General features: G+C 44.0%; 1 protein-coding gene across 3 annotated transcripts in view; it reads left to right on the top strand.

Annotated features, from left to right (window-relative positions):
* The window catches only part of NHS (NHS actin remodeling regulator), a 257,519-nt gene that overhangs the window by 190,453 nt on the left and 43,184 nt on the right, over window positions 1-23,882 (top strand). Inside the window, exon 1 of one of the 3 annotated variants that reach the window (XM_027638163.1) lies at window positions 16,239-16,334. The exons of the other annotated variants lie outside the window; for them this stretch is intronic. Within the exon in view, the coding sequence (XP_027493964.1) occupies window positions 16,313-16,334 (22 nt within the window). The 5' untranslated portion in view covers window positions 16,239-16,312. Of the gene's footprint in view, window positions 1-16,238; window positions 16,335-23,882 lie in introns of those variants that run through there. 3 annotated transcript variants of the gene reach the window in all.

The following is a 23,882-nucleotide window of genomic DNA, read 5'->3' as shown; positions in this document are numbered from 1 at the left end:
TGGATGCCTTCCTTCACACCATCCCATTCCTCCCTCTCCTGAATATTTGGGTCCTCTATTAAGAATTAAAAGCAAATAAGTACTTTCTAGCTATGCCTTCAACAATTTGGCATCATGATACAAGTTCTCAAAACAGAGCGACATCCTGTGGTTCAAGAATGCAATGTCCTGTTCCAGATTTCCTGCTGTTATTAATGGGTTTGTGTTGTGAGAGCAATGTCTCTGGTCTGTTGGTGTAACTGTGTGCACCATCTGCCAGCAACATCCAGGTACTCTACAGACCTGGAATAAACAACTTAAGCATGTCTCACTCTCTTAGACCAAGGAAAAAAAGGATTTGGGCAGATTGAGATACAGTCTATTTATGGTAAATGACTAGGTTCCCCCCCCCGATCAGCAAAGCTACCTCCCCCCATCTCTGTGTTCAGTGGTTTCCATTTACATCAACTTAAAACTTTCCTCTTTTAGTGGGTGTCACAGAATCACAGAATGGGTCAGGTTGGAAGAAACCACAGTGGGTCATCTGGTGCAACTTCCCTGCTCAAGCAGTGTCATCCTAGAGCACATTGAACAGAATAATGTCCAGACAGTTCTTGAATAGCTCCAGTGAAGGAGACTCCACAACCTCACTGGGGAGTCTGTTTCAGTGTGTGGTCGCCTGCACAGTAAAGTTCTTCCTCATATTCAGGTGGAATTTACTGTCCATCAATTCACTGAGTTATAGATGTCACTAATTATGATACGGATGAGTATTTGTATGGTAGTGTACACACTGGAGCGTCTCTGCAGATATTACTTGCTAAGTTATTACAAGCCCATTGTGGGTGTGCCCTTAACTGGAAACAGCCTGTGAAGCTGGTTTTGTTTTGTATAATAGGGACTGTTTTCATTCAACTGAGCTCAATTCAAACTCTTTGTATATGTCAAAAATACATTCTCAGCTAAATAAAGGTTTAAGTATAAAACAATTAAGTTAAAGGGATGCAGACCCTGGGACAGACAAACTTTCCTATTTTCCTTTAGCAGCTCATTTTTGGGTTCAGCAGGAATGGGATAGGTTCAATTCTCCTGGGGAAGTGGAGCTGATGTGTAGCAAACAGCCACATTTTGACAATAGCTCCTCTGGAGTACCTGCTGTTGTGAACTGTCTTCCAGAAAAAATAGTGATTTTAGAACTTGTTAACATGGTGCTTCTTAGATAAATCTACTTTTGTTATGGAGTCGACAATCCTCATGGGAAGTTACACAAAGTGGCCAGAAAGAAATACCATGTGCTCATCAAATTCCCCATATTAAAAAAGGCATTTGAAATTGGTTTGCTCCAAACCAAACAAGAACTGCATCCCAGTTTAACATGACTACCAACCATTTAAGAACGCATCTTTATGTTAATTGGTGGAATTTGATCTGTGGACCATCCCTTAATCATAAGAGATCCCTTACTCCTCCAGTAATTGTGCGAAAGTCATCCCCACGGCAAAAGTGGTGGGGCCAGTCTGGAGTAAGATATGTGAGAGAGCTATCAGACTTTGATCAATGAAATGAAGAAAGAAGATAGGCACAATATGAAACACAAGTCTGCAGGCCTCTGTCTGGCTTAAGCCAGCAAGTGCAAAGAAATTCAGGCTTGATGTCCACTAAAGCTCTGGCACAGCCCTTTGACATGACTGTGTAATGCAGCCAATCTGTTCCTCGTCATCTGATGCTCCACTGAGACCTCTTGCTATGCGTAGCAGAGAGCTCTGAAAGTCCTTGCTTTTGTTGGCCTCTTATGAAGTTCCTCAAAAACACAGTTGATTTGATACTTTACTCTGCTGTTGCCAATTATGCTGGTCGTTTTGAGATAGCAGGGATCTAGTAGCAGCTGGTGTAATGGTGAGTTTTGTGTTTATGCAGTCAGGGTAGCAGGGCAGCAGTTGTGCTGCCTGTGGAACTCTGGGCAGGGCATGGGCAGGATGAAGGAATGAACACTTTGCTCTGCTGGTGTCCAGGAAGAAGGTAAGCGTGGAAGAAGGTCTCTACAGCCCTCCTTGTGTTGGAGAAGCCCAAGCTGCAGTCCTCTTACTCTTGGGGCTTTGGGGCAGTTTCCTCATCCCTTACCCAATGGCCTCTGGAGCTTTCTTAATGCTAGGTGGCAGAATAGGAAGCCAGGTGCCTGTCCTGGTGCTTGTGGCTTGGGGCATCCCAGCCAGTGAGTACTAGATATGCTCTCAGTGTTACCCCCAGCAGATCTGTGCTCACTCTCATAACCAAGCAGTAAATGAAGAATGGAGTCATCTTCTCCCCTGTCAGAAACTTTGTATCTGGTCTTTGGATGCCTCATATAGCCCCTAATTTGGGAAAGCCTTCACTCACTTAAAGCAGGGATGCACAGATTGGCACAAACCTGAGGCTGAAGTGTGGACAGTAGTGGCATCAGACCTGGGAAGAGGTAGCTGTGGACAGATGTCCCAAGTACTTGCGCGTATGTTCTTAACCCCTGCAAAGCTTTCAGAAAAGGACATGGTATCCATGATCTCATGGTAAGGCAGAAGCACAAAAGTGGAGAGATGTGCAGGAATCACCCTGGCTTGAGCTGGACTCTGAAACCCAGCTGCAATTTCTCAACAGCACAAGTGCAGATGTCAGACATGGATAAGATGGAGGAAATGAATGTTTTTGCAAACTGGGAGAAAAGAAGACTCAGTGGAAATGCTTCATTCCCCCTCTTACATGATTACATCCACAAGTAGTCAGGAAGCGATGGTGATTTATGTCTTGAGTGCACAGTAAATCACTGTGAGAGCCCATGCCCTGTCTATGTTATACTCACTGGGAATGGCCTCTGGCCACCAACAACCCAGCTGCCAAAGTTTTCTGTCTCTGACAGACTCACTGGCAGTTTGGGCTTGGGTGATAAATTTTTGAAATGTGATTGTACTGTAAAGCTGGTTCAGAGAATACAAAGTTAGCCAGCCCATGGCTGGAGATGATAGCAGGTCCTGACCACACAGAGAAGCAAAGGTACTGATGCTCAAGATGTCTAGTGGACTGGTGGCACCCATGCATGTGTGCCTTGCTGAGTTTGGAAAACTGCTAAAGGAATGAGGGCTTGATATTTTGGGAGGAGATATGCCCAACATTGTAAAGATACCCAGGAACAGACATGCCAACTTTGCTGAGTGTGTTGGGCAGTCTGGAGGCCCTTTCTGTCACGAGGGATTAATGCACTGGATGAAATACAGTGGTCCATGGACCTCTGCAGGGGTATTGTACAGGACAGACTAGGAGACCAAGGTGAATTTGGCAGTACAGTGATTCCAGTGCTAGTGAGATCCCTGGGCAAACCCTGTGGGCAGCACTGCCCTTGGGGGAGAGGGAATCCTACTGCCTGCAGTCCCTGGCTTTGGGCTGTGGTGTGTAGGATGTTTCCTGCCAGCTGCCCTCCAGTGAAAGCACAGCCTGTTGGGAGCAGTACCCTGGGTCTGGGAGTGCAGAGCCTGGCTGGAGGGTTCAGGAGAGGCGGGTAATGGGCACTTCAGCTTAGAAGCTGCTAGGCTTTGAAGGCTGCATGAGGTATCTATAACAGACACTCAAAACACAGCACAGGGTAAGGTATAGGTGTCTAAATCCTTGCTGGCCTCTGGCTGCTACCCTAGGGTCCTATTTTGTGTCAACCAGCCAGCCCTGTAAAGATGTGTTGGATAACCTAGGGCATCTCAAATGGTACCGGACACTTTTGTTGAAGCAACTGAATCCCACCCTAAGTGGTTTGCTCAAGATCATATATAAAGCCTCTGTGATAACTAGGACCCAAGCCCAGACCTCTTCATAGGCTATCCACCATTTTCATCACTGGAATTTACCCTCTCTCAAGAATGAATATATCCACGTAGTGGGTTTGGTTGGATTTCTTTCTTTTTTTCTTTTCCTCATTTTTTAATAATTTGACTAGCCAAGGGTCATTAAACTTTTGCAGTGGATAACAAACACTTCTTCACAGTGTGTGTCGTGTACAGGGAAGAAGTCAAAGTCTTTTCACCTAACCTTATTATGCTTTCTGTATTGTTTCCCCCCGCAATGCTATTATGTCTTCAGTGCTGGGTTTTGGAGGAAAATGCACATACTGTTTTAATATCCGTGTGCCGAGTCTCACCCTAACTGTGTGGGCTGCTTTGGGTTGTTTGTTCTGCTATTCAAGAAAACGTTCATGTGAGCCTTCAGTATGAAAATCATAGGAGACAGAAAAGGCGGAAGAGAAATCCCTGATTGAAATAAAATACATGGGGAGGTGGGGTTTAGGAAAGCAGCCTCATGTGTGACAGAAGACCTGATGGAAGTGCCAGTAAGACAGTCCATAAGTTCCTCTGGCATGCAGTGGGTGCAGTAAGGTTTTCAAACCAGCCGTTTAGTGCAGGGCTTTCTGGGGTCTCAAAGATTGCCATGCTGCATATTTAGAGAAATAGCTGACAGTAAGGAGAGCCTGGGATCTCACCTGTTGGTTTGAGAAATTAGTGGGCCACTGAGAGAAGTAAGAAAATTAGAGGTCTGGGATGGAGAGAGAGGAATAAACTGAATTTGGAAGCATGAGCTCAACAGTTTGTCATACTACTTTGGATGAGGCTTGTATTGAATAAGAAACCTGGTGAAAACAACTATCTGAAAAAAAGTGAAGCTGCTCAGATTTCTGCTTTATAAGTTTCTCCTTTGATTTAATCCCGCTCCCCATCCATTTTGTGAGTGCTGTGTCTGGGCTAATGAGGCCCCCTTCATTCTCCTCATCTGGGCAGCTGTCCGAAATCTCTCCTGTCGAGAAGGGCTTTTTCAGCCTCAGATTCCTGAGGGACCTAGGGGCAGAGAAATGCAAAGTTCAGAGGAGCAGCAACTACTTGTGAAAGTTAATGAGGGGAAATGAACTCATTTGTGATACTTGTAAACTTGAAACCCAGCTACCCCAGAGGGCTGGGGCATCCAGCTGGTTGTAACACAGATGCACTGATCTAGGAAGAGGTGAGCTGCTGGAGAGCCTGACTGTGTGCAAAGCCCTGTTTCTGGTTTAAATGGGATTCCTCTGAAAGAGAGTCCAAGTTATGATAAAAAAACTACGTGCCCTTTCCAAACATCCTGTCCCATGGCTTGGATGCTGACAGCGTGCTTTGTATCCCAATGGTGCTTTGTACTCTCAGCTTGTGAAGCCCTCTGAGCCTTTAGCCTGGCTTCCTGCTGTGGCTGTCCTTCATGGAACAGCACTGATTTACACCGGTCTAATCCCTTACCTTTGCAACAGGTACGGCAGAGCTAAAATACTAACAAACTGAAAAAGCTTCATAGCCCACTACTCAGTGTCTTGTACTTCATGTAACTTCATTGCCACATTACATTTCAGCAATTTAAAAAGCAAACATGGAGCAGTCAAAGACACGTATGACTAAATTGTACTGGTTTGCTCCCAGTCTTCCCCTGAGCAGCATCCCCCTCCTAGACCCCTTTCTCTTTGATGCCTAAAAAGCCATCTATGGCTTTAAATAAACTATAACTGGGGACACGACTCTGCTTGATGTCTGGCCTGCAATGGAAGTAAAGTGTCACTTCTAATTTTGTGTGGGTGCAGAACAAAGATGCCTGTGACCAATCCACTGTACAGTGCACTAGTTTTGTTTGAACAGGGAGCTCTGGTGAGAAGCATATTTCAAAGGGCTGGGGAAGCAGATTTTAAATGCTGTCAAAGAGAAATGATTTTACCTTTTCTAATTCCCATTCATGGTACCTTGTGTTCCTACCTTGTGGATGCTGTGCAATAACTTTGCACAGTAGATAGAATAAGGCAGCTGGAGCAGCATTGCCAAAGACTGGCTCAGCTTGGCGGGGCTCTGGCCCAGGGCCTGTGTTAGCCCATGTTAAGTCAGCCAGAGTGGCTGCACACAGGGCTGTTTGCAAATGGAGGAAGTGTAGAAACAGGCAAGCAAGTAGGCAGTCGGCAGCACTTCTCATTTACAAACAGCAAAGCCTAACCACATTTGTCTAACCAACTTCAGTCACTGTTGTCAATATCAAATGAAAAAGGCACTAGGTCTCTATGAAATAATACTGTCTGTGTAGCTGTTGGCACAATATTTTTTCAAAAAGAGTGCAACAACCAAGAAAGGGCTCTAATAAAATTAGTCCCAGATTTACTATGAATAGCTTAGCCAGGTCTCACACATGCTAGCAGGGAAAAGCTATTTTCCTATCAAATAACAAAGTGGTTGAGTAATGAGTTGAGATAAATTGTTGGGATGACTTCCAGTTGTAGACTGTGGTGAGTAAATGAGGTAGGTCATGCCTCCCCGACAGCCTGGGTTTCAGTTTCACATCAGGCAGTTCTGTATTGCCGTATCCGTCTCTTCTGCACCATTTACTTCATATACTGTATGTGCATCCTTCCCTCCCCCCACTTCCACTCTCCCTTGTGCATATTTAATCATAAAATCTCTCTGCCATTCTGGTTCCTTGTATTTGACATGTGCTTTATCCAGGCTTCTGCCCCTGGGAGCTGGTCCTTGATGAAAAGGGACAAAGCAGACCATCAAGCTATCATGCTTTGTACAAGGCATTATTTTTTCCATCTGTCAAAATTAAATGGCACCTGGGATTTTCCCTTGGCCTGTCAATATTTCCACAAAATTCAAGGCTATCTAATGAAACTCAGGGAAAATAGTTGCACAGTGACATTCCCTTCCATGTTGTCATGGTGTCACATAGCTCTGTGAAAACATATTTTTTTTTGGCTTTTTGAAGATTGATCCACAAAGAGGATTATCATCGCTGCTCACTGCAGCCCTGTCACTGCTGCTGCACACATCTACTTCAGTCACCAGCCTGCCCAAATAGGTTCCTGTCATTCAGACTAAGCATTTTTAGCATCAATTTAAATGTTTGACATGTAGAAGGCATTTGGGGTGTCCACAGCCTTGGTCTTGCTGGGCATCTTACTATTGGCTCTGTCTGGGACAGGATTTCACCACTGGACTCTTTCCAGCTAGAGGTAATCACTGTGGCCTCCCTTTCCTATGAAGGCTGCTTCTCTCTAAAATAAATGGTCATTTTTTTCCAGGACATGAAGGCTCAAGGTTTTCTACTTTTCCTCCCTTCTCTGAGCTGTCTGTGGCCGACACAGGCAGCACGTGGAATCAGTTCAACTCATTTCTGTCTCCCATTTGATTACGTGTACCCCTCTCTTCATTTTCCCACTGCAGCAATGAAGACAGGGATAAAATACAACTATTCTCCCATCACACTGTCACCAAGGCAAGAACAGACACTGAGTTTTTTAGCTATTTTTTAGCTAAAAGCAGTGGATAGTCAAAGTTTTTAAGAAGAGATGCCGTGTCCCTCAATCAAAGGCACATGCTCAGATGCTTTCTTCCTCCCATTTTCAGTCTTGAGGGAAAATTTCAGTAGCAGACACAGCTTTTAGAGACACGTAGCCAACTGCAATAAGACTGAGAAACACAGGGTCACACGTATCCTTTCCAGGCTCATTTCTCCCTACCTTTGCCATGACTATGTCCATCCCTGCTCCACCTGCCACCTCCTTGGCCACCCTCTGCAGCAGAGCCATAAGCTCCAGATGGATGCCTCAGCCCTGCCACCATGTGCTGGTGTTTTTTCTGGTCAAAGAGCAAATGATGGTCTGTTCCTCCACAGCTGATGGATGAAGCACACAGATATGGAGGAATAAGTATAGAATTCTCATGATTGTCTTAAATTGGGTGTGTGTTGAAAGGAATTGGGGTGGTTCTCCTGGAGCAGCAGATGGCAAGCCCACTTGGGGATAATACCCATTGGATTCTTGGTTTTGTGGCCACTGCTTATAGAGGTCACTAATCCTGTAGCTTGGCTGCTCCCTGGGGGTCACTAAATGTCTTGTTTTGGATTTTGGAAATCAAGCACAGTATGTGCTAAGTGCTCTAACAGGAAATTCATGTGTAGTATCTTAATATGTATTACATCTCAGATTCTTGACAAGACAGGCAAATAGATGATGAATGTAATTTGTCAGTAAAATTCAGCAGATATATCTTCAGGGTTTAACTCAATATCAAAGCAAGAAGGCAGCGCTGAAAGTAAAGCACTGAAAATTACATTCCTCAACTCTTTTCCATCAAGTGATAATTATTAGGTAAGTAATAATGATTTGTACCAATGCAGTCAGTACAGAGTGATAGTTCCCTAGGTTGTTATTTGGGTTTATGGGTAGAGCTTGCTGTAAAGTGCACAGTGAATACTATGAGATTGTTGCAGTTCTGCCGTGTTTTAATAGGTCAGAATAGGGCAGTTCTTGCTGGATGGTTTGCGGGCTTTTCAGATACCAGTTGTGCTAGGACAATGACATGGTTGCTATTTTAGGCACTGGGTTACTTGAATGTGACTTATATTTCTATTTGCATTACAAAACCTTGCAGCCTTTTCCAGCAGTTATTAGTCTGTATTATAACAACTGTGTCTAGCTGTCTGAAAAGCAAAGTCCTGGCAAGCAGAAATATAGAGTTGCTAGGCTAAAAGCAAAATACATTAAATCAAACATCAATATTTATGACACAGTCAGTAGTTCTTCTGAAATAAACAAGAAGAAAATCTTGTGAAAAAGGATCAGGAAGGATGGAAACACTAATGAGAGACAATAAACGTAATATAGTTACAATATAAAGCTCGTGTAACTCAGGGCTCAGTTCTTCTAAGAGCCCTGGCACTGTCACCTGTGGCTAAGCAAAGGCTTCAGACAAATGAAGGGAGTGGTGCACTATTGGGCAAAAGAAGTGTCAGTGGGAGGATCCTTTTCTGCAATTCTTATTTTACAGCTGGCATCCAAATAGCATAGCAGCTGAGGCACTATTGGATTACGTAGAAATGGATGGAGCCACATATACAAATCTCTTAATTATTGAGTTGAGAGTGAAAGTTACATATTTATACTAATACAATTCCTATTCCTATTTAAAAACATTTTCATTCTGCTTTTGGAGACAAAAGACCAGACAAATATATTGATACTTGTCCAATATATTTTATCATTATGAGACTTGTAAACCACATCCTAATTCTCCCAAAGCATGGGTTGCACACCCTGTCACTCCAGGGCAGCATAGGGGATAGTGGGAATAGCAAACAGTTAAGAAGTTTCTGTGTCACCCAGGACAGGACCCAAAATTCAGTTCAAGATTTTATTTTTTGGTTCCATGGCAATCCAAGTTCTATTTCACAGTTTGATGTATTAGTTAATCTAGAAGGAAGAATCTTTATGTCCTGATGAGTAGAAAGTTTTGCTTCCTCTTCTTTGTTTATGAAACTCCAAACCAGGATCAGTATTGAAGACCAGTGCCACAATACTGTATTGCACAGTGGGTGACACTGTTCTCATTGGTAGAAAATACAGCTTCATATCCCTCTGAGGAGAGGAAAGTTGCGTCTGTGTCTCCTGTCCTCCTGGTTAAGCGTTACAGTCACTGCACTGCTGCAGACGTGGGGGAATATTTTATCCCAGGTAAGGGTGACGTGGAAAATCCCATACTTTCTTCAAGCTGTGAGAAAAATAAATGTTCTGAATTGTTATTTTGCACCCTGGTGTCACTTACACTGTGTGGATCTGGCCCGGGTTGGCCAGGGGGGCCATGGTGGCTGGCGGTAGAGGAAGGTACAGCCATGCACTAAGCAGGTGGTGTAACTCCATCCCACTTGTTTCTGTAGGAAATGAGGCTAAAAGGTGCTTGTATGGGGTGTGTATGTGGCTGAGCAGCACCCTGTAATCACAATAGAAAGAGCAGAAACCTGTAATAATCTTTACCAGCAAGCACTTTGATAATTGGTAGCTACATACTGCATGTTTAGGACCTGCTCTGTCATAAACAAGTTGCAAGCAGATGTAGCTCTGGTGGCCTTTACCTGGGACCTGTCCCCTGGTTCCAGTGTGTCTAGGCAGCCTGGGGCAGAGTGGAGAGTCATTTCTCATTAGCCACCCAAGGGCTGTGTACCCAGGTAGCCTGGAGGCACAGAGGAATGGGGCCAGGAAGACTTCTCGCTGCAGTGAGAAAAAGACACTGGCTGTCATGGTGCTGCTGCCATGGAATTCCCCCATGCTTGGATGGCAGTGTATAGAGAAAGGGTCCGCTTTCTCCCTCAGGTGAGCATGTCATAACAGGTTGGAGCAGCCAAACTGGCCTAAGGAGCACCAGGGAATTTTTTTAAATCTTCTGACACAGCTGTGGAAGCTTTTCCAATGTTAGCTCCAAAATGCTTTGTTGCTACAGCTGCAGTGAAACTGTGGACTCCACATCCCTGGAAGCATTCAAGGCCAGACTGGATGGGGCTTTTTTTTAACTTTACTTTTTTTATTGTCCATTGCTATGAGCATCTGCAATATGTTCTACGTTGCTTGTGATAAAGCAATGCACATTGCACGTGGGTGGCAGCTAGAAAACCAGCCCAGAGTACAGTTACTGCAAATGAAAGGCTTTCGGGATGATATTATTACCTTGAAGTGTGTTTGCTGCCTTTCATTGTCCCTCCCCACTGCTCCAACTCTGATGCTTCCCCTTCTGCCTCCTCCAAAATGTTCAGCCCTGCACATCCAAAATATACTCAATTTTCTGTATCAGAGTATAATTATTTTTTATTGTATAATTATTTTTTAGTGCTCTTTCTCCCCAGTTTGCATCTCCTTTTCTGGTGCCAAGAGCTACTTAAATTTACAACATTGACTTCATAGCCCCAGTGTGCAGCACAGCATGGACCAGTATGTGCAGTAACAGGCAGGAAAAGCTGGGGTTAAGAGGAACTGGGAAGTGCAAGATAGGCCCTCCCTTGTCCTGCTTCTGTTTCCAGATTTTGTCAAAGGGCTGCAGTGCCCTTGGTTTGTCTGTCAAGGCCAAAACAGGGACAGACCAGCAGTGCAGCCCAGCCTTTCAGGCAGGCAAGTAAAAGAAAAAGGGAATACCCATGCTAGAGCTATTCCCTTAAGAGTTTTAAAGCATGAAAGGTGAATGTTAGAGTCAAAACCAGCCATTACAAGCAGCCTGGCATGAAGACTTCGAGGCTGGAATTTGGCATATGACTGTCATTGAGGTCACTGCCTGCTGAGGACATGAAACCCAGCTGTGGTGAATTAAGTGCAGCAAAAGTGACATGATAAACACGCAAGCTGCATCATGTGCCCAGTGTATGTCTGCCATTTGAAATGTATGGCAGGTATATGGGAAGCAATGTACCTTTCTTGTCTTTCCCTTCCAAATTTCTCTTTCCTTCCTCCTTTTTTTCTCCATTTCTCACATTTCATAGAATCATCATAGAAACAAAAGATGTTCTGGGCTGGAAGGGATCTTAAAGGTCATCCAATTCCAACTCCCCTACCATGGGCAGGGACACCTTCCACTACACCGCATTGCTCAAAGCCCCATCCAATCTGGCCTTGAAGGCTTCCAGAGATGGCACATCCACAACCTCTCTGGGCAACCTGTTCCAGTACCTCATCACCCTCATAGTAAATAATTTCTAATCTGAACCTGCCCTCTTACAGTTTAAAGACATTCCCCCTTGTCTTGTCACTACATGCCCTTGGAAAAAGTGCCTCTCCTGCTTTCTTGTACACCCCCTTTAGGTACTGGAAGGTTGCTAGAAGGTTTCCCTGGAGCCTTTTCTTTCTTCTCTGGGCTGAACAACCCCAACTCTCTAAGCCTGTTCTCACAGGAGAGGTGCTTCAGCCCCCAGATCATCTTCATGGCCCTCCTCTTGACCTGCTCCAGCTGCACCTTATGAATAAGAAAGGTAATGCCAGTAAGGATCTCCAGGGTCAGTTGAGTTGTCACCTCTTGTTGCCAAATGGTGGGGTGTTTGGAGCTGCCCCTGCCAAGGATGGCCAGCTCCTCTGAAATGGGTGAAGTAGGCTGGAGCAGCCTGTTTTTAGGATACCATGCAGTCAAGTGGAGCAGGAAGGAAAATAGATGATGAAATAATGGCACTGAGATTTCCTCTCAGAGGAATGCCATGGTGTTCTGCTTCCTCCTCTTGTGTCAGGTCAGCAGAACCAGCACTGGGTCTTATTTTCTTCTTTCTTTCCTTGAGAAGGTAAAATAGAGGGGAGGGAGAAATATTCATACTGCTCCTGCTTAAAAGCTAACTTTTATGTGGTCCAAGTCAGCTTTGAAATTGAAACCTCTCTGGGATAATGAAACAGAAGAGGCTGAGTTCCTGTTTAGACTGATATTATTTGGCTGAGGGCTGTCTTTACTCAAGAGTAATTTGGGAAAGTGACAGACAGCCATGACCTTGATTTACTTTGTAATAGTTTGGGTTGCAATGGAAGAGTATTGAAATTTAGATTTTTTTCAAAAATTTCAGGGACATCATTAAAGAGGAGGACTTTTCGTTCTTCCTTTCAGTACACTCTGTAATGTTAAAAATAGCAGAGGATATAGATGTGTGACATTCATCTGCTGACTTCTTCATGTCTGTTATCAGACTTCACTGCATTTAAAGACTGGTCAGAGCAGGAAAGTAGTCCAGGACTCTCATCTTATCTCTGAAGGATTCTCAAAATGGGAAACACCCATTTATATGATAAAATACATTTGTTGAACTGTGCTTGTGGGAGGCATAGTACTAGATTAAAGAAGATAATGGAAATTCTGAACAAGGTGCATTTGCCAAGGCAATTCATATAATATGGAGCATATTCTGCCCCATTTGCTTTGGAGGTACCCCAAGCTATATGTATATATTAGGGCAATGCTGCTACTTGGTGCTCATTAATTTGAGCACTGATCTTCAGCTCAGTCACCCAAATACTCAAAACAATCTGCAATCACCAAGTAGAATGGTTAGATAATATCAGTATAATAGGAGGGAAAATGATGGGAGAGCTAGGCAAGCTTCTCTTTCTTCTGACTAGAAGAATTTCTGCCTCTTTGGGAGTTTTTGGAGCTCTGGATGTAGTTTCAGCCCTAATTTATTTCTGTTGGGTTCTTTCCACCACCCCCCAATCCCACATTTTGCTTGCCTGTTCTTTCTTACAGGAATGAGTTTGTTTACTTTCCTGAAAAAACATCTCACAACCAGGAATGGGAATGGAACTTGTCAGGTCTGGGAACTGTTATAACCAGCCAGCAGTCTATGAACGTTCCTGGCCGATTAAAACAATGCCATTACTTAGGAGAACCAAAGTAAAATGAGAAGGGCATGTTAAAAGGTTTCTTCAGGGGATGAAATCCCTGGCATTTGAGCTCCAAAGTGCGGATCCATGACAAGCAGATTTAGGAAAATAGAAACACTAAAAAAATTGTCACATTAACCAAAGAAAACGAAAAAGTAAGGACTTCTTGCAGATTTGTAGACTTGTTCTTTACTCTCTGAAACACTTTCTACCTTTTCAGAAAAGCCAGAGGACACTCTTCCCCTTTCTCAGGGCAAGGGGACCACCACTAGCACAGAACCAGTCAGCCAGTGAGTTCCCAGTGGAAATTTTACCTGGCTGTCCTAAATAAGAGTGGCACTGATTAAGTTTTTTATTTTTTTTCACCTTAAATTTGTAGGTACTTAATTAAATAGAACATAATCAAATTATTCTGGCAAATTTGGGCAGGGAACTAAAAAATTATGGGAATTGGATGCAGGGGACAGGTGGCAGCAAGTTTGCCTTTTTTCCTTAGGAAGCTGGGTTAAACAAACACTTCATTTGGAAGTGAAATACAGGGATTTATCTGGTAAATTGTCACACTTCTTTTTTGTCTTTTAATCTACTATATGATGTATAATTAATGTTTCTGCAGAGATGTTATTGATGCTGCTACGTGTATGTAGGATCCCCCTTTGCTAACAACTGTGATATCCCTACCACAGCAGTTAGAAAACTGAGGTTTGATCAATGAGTGATGGCAGAGGACATGCTCTTCTATATCTGAAGGTTCACACTGGTAGAGCTCCAAAGATGGTCCCACACCTCTGTCCACCAGTCGTCAGGTGTCTACTCAGTCTTAGGCTCACACCTTCCTGTGCCAGAGACCTGTGCCTTCTGCATGCCCAGAGAGGATGAGTGCAGTCTGGCAGGGCTGTGGAAAGGAAGACCTTCATGGCTACTTGCTAAAAGATGGAGAGGGAGACTCTAGTGGAAATCCTGTCTTTGATGAGTGTGTAAAGTTGTTCTGTCCCAGACGACAGGAGATGTCAGGCTTTTAACCCTGGCTCATTCAGAAGGGCTCTGGTGTTAAGAATGTGTTACCAGCCCACATGCAAAACACAGCTCTGAAAAATAAGGGGGAGGGAGTTATGAATAAACCCTGAGGCAGGATTTTTACTGACTTCTTTTGACTTCCCACTGACTCCCTGTCTCTAGCACGGATTTTCTCTGGGACCTGATGCACCAGCATGTTCCTAATTCAGAGGGCTGATGGGGGTTTCATGGCTGACTTTTCCAGTCTTCCTCCATGTAAGACATTTCTAACTTACAAAGAAGTACCATTACATGACGCGTGTGACATGCCACTACACCTTTTAGAGGAGCTTCCATGAGTTTTGTGAAGCCTTTACAGCCCTGTGTCAGATACTCATCTCTAATCAACACTGCGGCAAGGGTTATATTTGTGTGCAGACTGTGTAGACAGGTAGCACACAAACCACTCTGAGCACATTTGCTAATACAGTTGTATCATACAATCATGGAATCTTTTAAGTTGTAAAAGACCTCTAAGATCATTGAATCCAAATCATTGACCACTGAATCCTGCCATTGCCAGGTCCATCACTACATTATGTCCCTAGGTCCCACATCCACACGTCTTTTAAATTCCATATCCCATCAGTCCTTTCACTTTTTTAAAATATATTATATGTCTGCGGCATTGCTGCTAGCAAGAGATCCAAAACGCACGTCTGTGTTTATACCATCATGTAGCTCTGTGTCTATATAACAGGTACACGAAGGCATATGTTATACATATGCATGTGCACACAGACTCCTCTCTCCTGCCAGTGCTGTGGCTGCCGCCGCTGCTGGCTGCCGCTGCAAGCATGGGAGCGCGCAGGGAAGGCTGCCGATCTCGAGAGGTGCCGTCCATCCCTCGCCCCAGCGGCCGCGGTGGGGCTCACCCCAGCCGCTCTGGTACCCACTGGCTGCCCCGGGGATGGTCAGGCACAGCACAAGCCCCCGCACTATCCCAGGAGAGAAAACGCAGGTAAGGGAAAATAAGGTGGCGGGTGCCCTTGGCAACGCACAGGCCCTGCGCTGCGACTGGCCAGGAGCTGCTGGCTCCTGCAGCCACCAGGCAGGGGTGTCTGTAGAAGGCCCCCTTCAGTGATGCTGATAAGGCTGAGGAGGGTGGAGGAGTGTTGGGAAGCGTGTGTGCTGGGTGCTCTCAGCCTGGCTGCTCTGTAGCGGATGGGAGTGCTGGCCGAGGAATTTTGCTGCAGCATCCTTCCCAGCAGTCAGAGGAGGGGAATAAACGGAGTTGAGAGGTGAATAGTGTGTACCAGGGGAGCATTCCAGAGGGACCTGCTTGCTGGTGATGCCGGTGGAGCCTGAGGGGATAGAAACGAGACTGATCTCACCCTGCAGCTGGGTCTCCTGGTCTGCAGCAAGCGCAGGGTTATTAAATCCAGATAACACTGTGTAAGAGCATAGTATTTTGTAAGAAGCGACAGTTGTTCAGGAGACAGCATCGCCTCGGTCCTCCAGATGACCTCGTACCAGGTAGCTCTGCTTGGGATCCTTTTTTATTACAGAAGTGGAGTTGGTGTCTGATGATGTCACACTTGGGGGGAGGGAAATAAAAAAAAAGATAGATTGCAGTCCTAATGCAAGGAGGATGCAGCAGCAAACCACAGAGAGGGTCTTCTCCTCTGAGGAAGATGAGACAAAATGCAGAACCCCTTGGGGGGTCTCTCTCTCCCTCCTGCTTCAAAGAGGAAGACTGTCTGCCTTCTGTAGAGCTGGTTGTGTAATGCATTATACATCGCAAGGTTAGACCTCTTCTGATTTCTTAATGGAAAGGCTATTTTATTTCTCAAGTGGGTGCCAGTGGGGATGCTCTAAGAGCGCACAGAAACTCATCCTCCGTCCCGCACTGACAATGATCTGCACAGTCAACTGCAGACAGAGAACTTGTGGAAGAGAAGTGAGGACCAAATCTGGAGCCAATGCAGGGGGAGAGGAGCAGCCTCAGCTTTTTTAGCAAGTGAATGGGGAGGGGGAGGAGGGTAGTATGAGCAGTGATGTCATTTTTAACTGGTTCCTTGCAGAGCTGGGGAGTGAAGTTAGAGGAAAACCTGCAGTCTCAGAATGGCTCTCAGCCTTGACTGGAGACTCTAAATGACTGAGGGTCCCCACAATGGTAATTCATTTTCTTTCCTATGCAGAACTGTTCTGTTATTTTGGGTCAAGCAGAGGGCATTTCTTTTCTTTCTCTTTCTTTCTCTCTCTCTTTCTCTCTGCTTTGAGGGTTTGACTTTTGCTATTGCCTCTGGTTTGTTAAATACCTTGCAGCTTTTTTGAAGTTTTTCCTGGGTAGTTTGAGAATTTTTCTCTAATGTGGGAATCCATGAGAGAGTTTAGCATGTAGCATTTCTGCTACTCATCGGGAGGGGAGATGCAGAGGTTGCCAAGCACACAGCATTCTGCATGGGAAATGTACTTTTAAAATCACAGGTGGAAAGAAGGAGACTTGGCTGGCATTTGTTGCTATAATGTATGGCATTAATGTTGCTTGTAAGAGACAGAAAGACTTCTGGTCAACTATATAGCTAGAAATGATTTTTCTTTGGTGACAAATTCTATGCTTTTGATTGCCAGATTTTTATTATGAGCATTTTAGTTCCAGTGGAAGTGAATGGAAAATGTCAACATAAGAGATTCTGGCTCTATGAGACAGTATATGTATGTATAGATCTTCATGGCATGCATTAACCACTTGCGTGCTGCTCCCTCCCCTGCACTTGCCCTGTTGCTGTCTTCCATAGAAATCAGTGGGCTGCCAGACTGCACTGTGGACAGTCAGCACCACAGAGGGTTATTCTGTCTCTGGTTCCTGGAATCAGCAGAAGTAATCAAGCCATTTTTAGATAAATAAGGTTGTCAAGGGTAAAATGTCTTAGCCAAAATGGCAGTCAGTGAAGAGCATTCCCAGTTTATAGTTTCAAGTATTCAGCTACTGGTATCACTGGTACAGTTTGGGTTTGTGGTTGTTGTGATGCTGCTTGGTCCAAAGGCAGAGGGTGTAATGCCAAGAGTCCAATTGGCTATGGAAGGCTTATAATATTTCTGTATGGGCTCCCATTTCCCAGTGGTGAGACTTGCTTGTATTTTCACCCAGGAAAACACTCAAGATAGCTGAAGAAGCCAGACCACAATTTTGCTTACTAGGAACTTGGGATGTGCATGTGATAGCCACAGACCTTCTGGTAGTCTGTCATGACAACTGTGAGCTCAAATATGGGAGATCTGGGCTCAAGAATGAAAGAGTCTGAATAGAAATGGAACATTTTGATACCTTCTGAATAAGAAATGTTCCTTCAGGAAGTTCCTGCTGTTGATGAAGGGTTGAGGAATCCATTGCTCCCCTTGAGAAAGCTCTTACTGAAGAATAGCTGGGAGGAACAAGCCCCTCTTTTACTAGCTATTGTGAAGATGCTGGCAGCCGTCACAGGGGCCATTTTGAACTCCTCCCCCTGCAACATGCCATGGTGCAGAGGAAGAGTAAATCTGGCAACCTCTTCTGCCAGTCTTCTCAACATTAGCCTTAGTGTTGGAACATGTAACTCAGAGATAAAAGCCAGGCTTTAAAAATGGCATGTTCTTATCACTGTTGTTTTCATCCAGATGTATGCTTGCCTTCACTGATAGTGCTTATGTGGGAGCAGTGTGCCTGGCAGGTGGAAGGAATGGTTAACAGGCTGTACTGAACTAGTCACCATGGCATATGGAAGCTTTCCATCTCTCTAGTGCCAGGCTGAATCTGCTGCTGTGGATAGGCAACTTTGTTTTCCTGTGATTTTAGCATGGCACCCTTCACCAGCAGGAAATTAATGCATTTTTAGGAGGGCAAAGAAATGTGCATCTGGAGTAAGGAGCAACTCATCCTCCTCTTTTAGGGGCCCAGATATTCCCACTGCCCTACCTGGAGTGAAAACTAGTTCTGGCTTTTGGGCCATGGCAATAGACTTTTTTGTCTCAGCTCAGTTCATCTGAGGTGAGAAGTTGCAAATTTATGGCACTAGAGATTGAGTCTGATACTCAAAGAAGAGGGGAGCTGCATGTGACTGCAGAGGGCATGCCCGCTTCTGCAGCTTTCCCCCTTAGGAGCCAGCTGACTTTGCAGCAGGGAAGGTTAGGAAGACCTCTCCAAGTGCAAAGAGGAATAAAGCACTGGGACAGGCTCCTATGGAGCTTATAGGATGCCCTTCTTACAGGCTTTTTAAAACCTAATAAGAATAATAAAATTGGGGTGAACTAAAAATACTTAGTCCACTTTAGAGCAGTGGAATTACACTTGGCTTTGCATTTTGGCATTTTTAGGACAGGTTCAGTCACATATCAGTCAAAATTCACTATAGGAAGCATTTTCTGTGTCAGGAGATGGCTGCCGAATTTGCTATTAATTTTAGCTGTGTTTCAGAGTTGGAAAAGTCACGGACCAGACAATTCTCTTATGGTTCCTTCCTGCCCTCCATTTCTACTGCAATATTAGTTAGCCCCATTGAGCTCCTACCACCAAAGGGACAAGAACGGTTCAGTGCCTGAGCCCATTCAGCTGTAAAACCTTGTACTGCTAACTGTCAGCAAAAGTGCTACTGATGTGTCAGGGATGGACATGATTGTTAGGGAATGGGAACCAGTGCACAGACATGATTGCAGATGTTGCAGCATTTTTCTGGACTTCAGTGAGCTTCATGTCTTAACCAGCTTCGTGTTTGCTTACACCAGGCTCTGAACAAAACTGCATTTGGTTTGGAGTGGTCTCTTGGAGAGGGCTGGGGCAGTGAACCATCAGGGAAACAGACTTCACTTGAGTGATGTAGTCGACCACTGCTTACGAGGAAGCACATTTTTCATGCTGTAACTGTGATACAGTAAGACTTTCAATCTACATTGTAATTCTTCTGTATGTTTTTGTGGTAGAATTTACTTACTGTTTCCGCTGTTCTCATCTTTCATGGTCTTCTCAGGGGAGGACAACATACACTCCATGAGAGTGAATTCAAGCTAACAGGTGTGTCAAAGAGGCATTTTCTGGTGCATGCCATCGTAATCAAAGTTACAGAAGTAGATAAAGAGGACTGACGCTGGGTGCTAAAAGCTCCCACAGGAGGCAAGGAAATAATTTTCAAGGGATGAGATCACATCTGTCCCAGGAAAGAATCCTTATCAGGGATGCTGAGAAAGCGTGAATAGCTCAGTGTGAATGTGTTTGTGGGAAAGGAGGAAAAGAAGAACTTCCCAAATTTAGCAATGAGTTCAACTCTGCATGTTACCAAGAAACACTAAGGTCAAATGTCTAATTGCATTTATGCCATTGTCATCTGAGTAATTATATTTCCCCCGGCATTTCAACAGGGTAAAACTGAAGTAGGTTTGGACTGCTGTAGTCTGTTAAGTCAGAAACTAGGTAACCTCCATGGCTTGTTTACAGGGCTGTTTCCTTTCCTTTGGGCTCACTTGGTAGAGCAGGCAGTGGTTATAGTCCTCTGGGATACTTTTTTTAGGCTACTTGTTTTGGAAAAATCTATGTAATCTGGATATAACTATAAAGCACTGTGCTGTTTTCTGCCAGCGATTGAAGGCAGCAAGGAGAAGGCAGTGGGAGAAAAGGTGACTTCTGCACAATCTCTTCGTGTTTCAGGAAGAACTAGTGTTTTCTTCCAGATTTGAACAGCAGTGCTGCATATGATTCATCTCATAATGATAATAGTGTATAATCTTCGTAATAGTGATAATCTTCATATGCAACTGCAGATTTCAAATTCCTCCCTGTTTTTAGTGCAAATTTCATTTGATGGCATCAGAAGACTTTTTTTCATGTCCCTGCCTATTTACCCCTACCTAACCTCACTGCTAGCTAACAAATTTCTGATAAGAGGAAAGGTGATGCACCAATGTCAGAATATGCAGATTCATGTCTCACAGTTGTACCTCATTTCTCATGTACCTGACGATTTTTATTTTTTTTGGCACAGCATAAGCAATCAAAATTTATCATCCAAATTAAGACTGTAATTATATTTTGATAAAGATCTGGCAATTCAGTGAGAATGAAATTTAAAGGGTTGCCGGGATACAGATGACTCTGGATTATGGGGAAGCGTTTGCATGTGGAATACTAATAAGGCAAGGTTGTTCAGCATCCTTATCTAGACTTTTCCAATAGTGTCTGATAACACAGACAATCAAGTGCTTGTTTCTTTCCTATTATCTGGCAAAGTGATTAAAGATACAGGCTGCCTTTTATGAATGAAAAGGCGACATGCTTGACATGGAGTGACACAGATATGTCCCCCTGTTGGTACAGAAGAAAAGTGGGAGGGGTAGAGAGCTGACCACGGCCACATTATTGAACCTTCCAAAATAAACTTTTCCTGAGGTTTCCCAGGGTCTTGGGCATGCCAAGGAGCCTTTGTGGGAGGAGTGACTGCTTTCCTGGGAGGTGTGAATCCTGCCCAAGGTGGGTGCTGCTGAGACCTTTTGCAGAGACGGGTCCCCACTGGGGAGCAAGAGCTGGATAACATCTCAGGGTTGAGTGTGGGATATCCAGATACACCAGAGCTTGCTGTCCAGGCAGGATGGCCACAAAAGTAATGGCACCATAGAGCTGGGGAGGTGACAGCTTGATTCAACCCATAGCTGCCAAAGGGTTGACTGGCTCTTGTGCCAGTCCAGCAGATGAGTAAAACTCAACCTCAGTGCTGCAGTTTGATGAAGGAAAAGCTATAGCACTTTCTCTCTTTTAAATGTCTGATCTGTATGTAACATTAATTAGTTATTATGGAAAGTTATTGCGATTCAATAATGTGGCCTGCTGATAAGGTGTTATCCACTGCCTGTGCTGTGGTAGCACTTGCAGACCTTGAAGGGATTTGCCTACTGTGCTCCTGATACCCTGCAGCCCTGAGCCTGCCCTGGCCCAGCTGATATCCCATGCCTGTCTCCTAGGGTTTCTGCTGTGTCACTGGCCAGCAGCAAGGCCAGTGAGTGCTTTATGCTATCACCTTACTATAGCTCTGCTCCAGACTTCCTACTTCAAATATGAGCGTGGTAAGGCAGGATGGTAAGGGAAGGATCAATTTTCCCTTGCACTTAATTTGTCCCAGACTCCTTCTCAGCACCATCCTACCAAAGCCTTTTTATTTTCAATGTCTAACTCCAAATGCTGAGCCAAGCCTGCAATAATTATTATAGCCTGTTCATCAGTGGTTTAGGAACTTAATTGTAGCACATGGTTGTATTTTTACTACAGATCAGAACAATTCTGTGACTTTATGGCTTTTCCAATTAACTGTGAAACAGTGAGTGTGTCATATAACAACATTAAAAAAAAAAAGATTTGGTGGTATGTCAGTTTCATCAAAACAAATGGGTTTACTTCCCTGCTGAACTGAATTCCTCCCAGGTTTTTGGTGACTAAATTTTATTCTCAAGATATTATTTCATGATCTGTAAGAAAGGGACTTGACTTGCACCAGCACAGTTTGAATGGCAGGAAGAGCAGATGTGATTTGGGAGGCCCAGGTTAATGAGCATTTTGGGAAGGCAGAGTACATTGGAAATGCTGCAACTGTAATATGAGAAAAATTACTGTAATACCTTGAAAAGACTTTTAAACATAAGGTGTGCAGTGCTTAAATGACAGACTCCTCAAATTCAACTTGCACAAACAGTAATATGCTTTCTTTCTCTTCCTGTAATCTGCATGGACATGTGATGTTGGTGTCAGACAACTCCACAACTGCAAGGCTATAGTCCAGTCCAAACCTTTGGATTTGCTGTAAGCTTCAAGACTTGCCAGAGCAGAGGCTCAATCATGGGATCAGTGTCTACAGTCTGGGTCTAGCAGTGCCTTGGGAAAAGGATGCTGTCCACATTTCATCCTGGAAATGTGTCTTCAGATCCCCAGGTCTGGCACTTATTGAAGGCCCAGTTCTGGTTCTTTGGAGCAATCCAGGACTATCCTATCTTACATCCTAACCTGCATTTCATAGTTTATCACTCTTTTGATGTTGAAGGAGTTCAGCAAATACCTGAGGGGAAACTGGTTCTCCCAGGTTTGATAAAATCTTACGTCTTGAGTTGTTCTATTTCAATATATGACTGTCCCTTTCTGCCTTGGCAGTGCCAGGTGTCTATTCATATGAGGCAAAATTAAAAAATAAATAAGCCTGTAAGTTGTACATCACTGCATAAATGTATCATAAAGTGTTTAGCCTATTCAAAGGCTGGCTGATGTATGAGTCTGGTTTACTCCAGGCCCATTCTCTGAGTTTGCACTGCGTTTCTACTGAACTACATGTGTGATTTTTACATTTCATAGAATCATAGAATCATAGAATAGATTGGGTTGGAAAAGACCTCCAAGATCATCAAGTCCAACCCCTGATCCAACTCCAATTTCATGCAGTTTTTCTTCTGCATTTTCTATGGTGTCTCTTCATAACACCTACTGGTAACTTTTAGGAATCCATCTTCTCTGCCCTGATCCTTTCTGTCGGCCTTGCTTGTTTTCCAAACCAGTCATCCTTCCCTGGGTTGGCCTCACTGCAGTCTCTGATCCTCTCTGAAGGAAGGTGATTCCATGACCTAGTCAACCTGTGAGTCCCAGGTTGTTTCCTGTACCAGCATCATGGTGAAGTCTCCATGGTATTACTGGAAACTTCTTTGGAGTCAGGCAGAGCCCTGCCTTCATATTCTGGTAGCTGTTTAAACAGAGGCACTGTGCAGTTGGTGGTACCTCCAAGAGATGCAATAAACTTTATTTCTGTTATAAATTGTAGTCTGTGGGCTATCAGAATAGGATTTGGCAAACAAAGCAACCCTGAAGAGCTTGTGATCCCATGAAAAGGGTTTCAGCTTTGCTGGGTGAAAACTCCTATTTCCTGTGAAGAAGCATTTACTCAGTAGGTCAAGTAGGGAAGCTCAAGGTGGGGAAATTGCAGTCAATGAAGCCAAGAGTAAAAACTGTAGTGCCCCACACTTTAAAATTTCTTTCATGTAGCCTGAATGTAAAAGGTTGTGTTGCCCATAACAAGTCTGAATGAACACAAGCTCATTTTCTTCACTACTCATTTCTGCTTGTGCAAAGGTATGGGACAAAGATCTGAAAAGAGTGTTATCTTTGACCCATAAAACTGTGCAGCCAAAGCCATTACTGCCATTTATCAGCATAATCTTTTTGAAGAATATGGGAGTGCAAGGAGGAGACTGACTGCTAAAATGCAGTTCTGTCAGCATAGCTGCAGCCACTTTGCCAGTATAACATATTGTGGAAAGACAGAGGTCATTTTGTTGCATTAAAACCTGAAGAAGCTTCGTAGTTTGAGAGCAGGGAATGACCCCAAATAACACAGCCAGAGTTAGCTAGACCCTGAATTATTTTCATAGGTTCATTACCTCATGTGCACAATGCACTGCCTTGTATCAGCTCACGACCTCCCAACTCTATCTAAATAGTTTCTGCATGCTGTGAGTTGTCAGACTGTGAGATATTACGAATTTGAAGCTTAGGTATAAAATTAGAGGCATGAAATGTGGCCATTCTGTCTCATGTTGGTAGAAAGAACAGCTTAGAATAGGGTAGGGTAGAACAGAACAGAATTAGAGTTAGAATTAGACTTTAGGATAGAATAGAATAGAATAGAATAGAATAGAATAGAATAGAATAGAATAGAATAGAATA

The sequence above is a fragment of the Corapipo altera genome, unplaced genomic scaffold (genome assembly GCF_003945725.1).
Source record: "Corapipo altera isolate COAL_440 unplaced genomic scaffold, ASM394572v1 0, whole genome shotgun sequence".
Classification (NCBI taxonomy): Eukaryota; Metazoa; Chordata; class Aves; order Passeriformes; family Pipridae; genus Corapipo; species Corapipo altera.
This window is presented reverse-complemented; position numbering and strand designations above follow the sequence as displayed.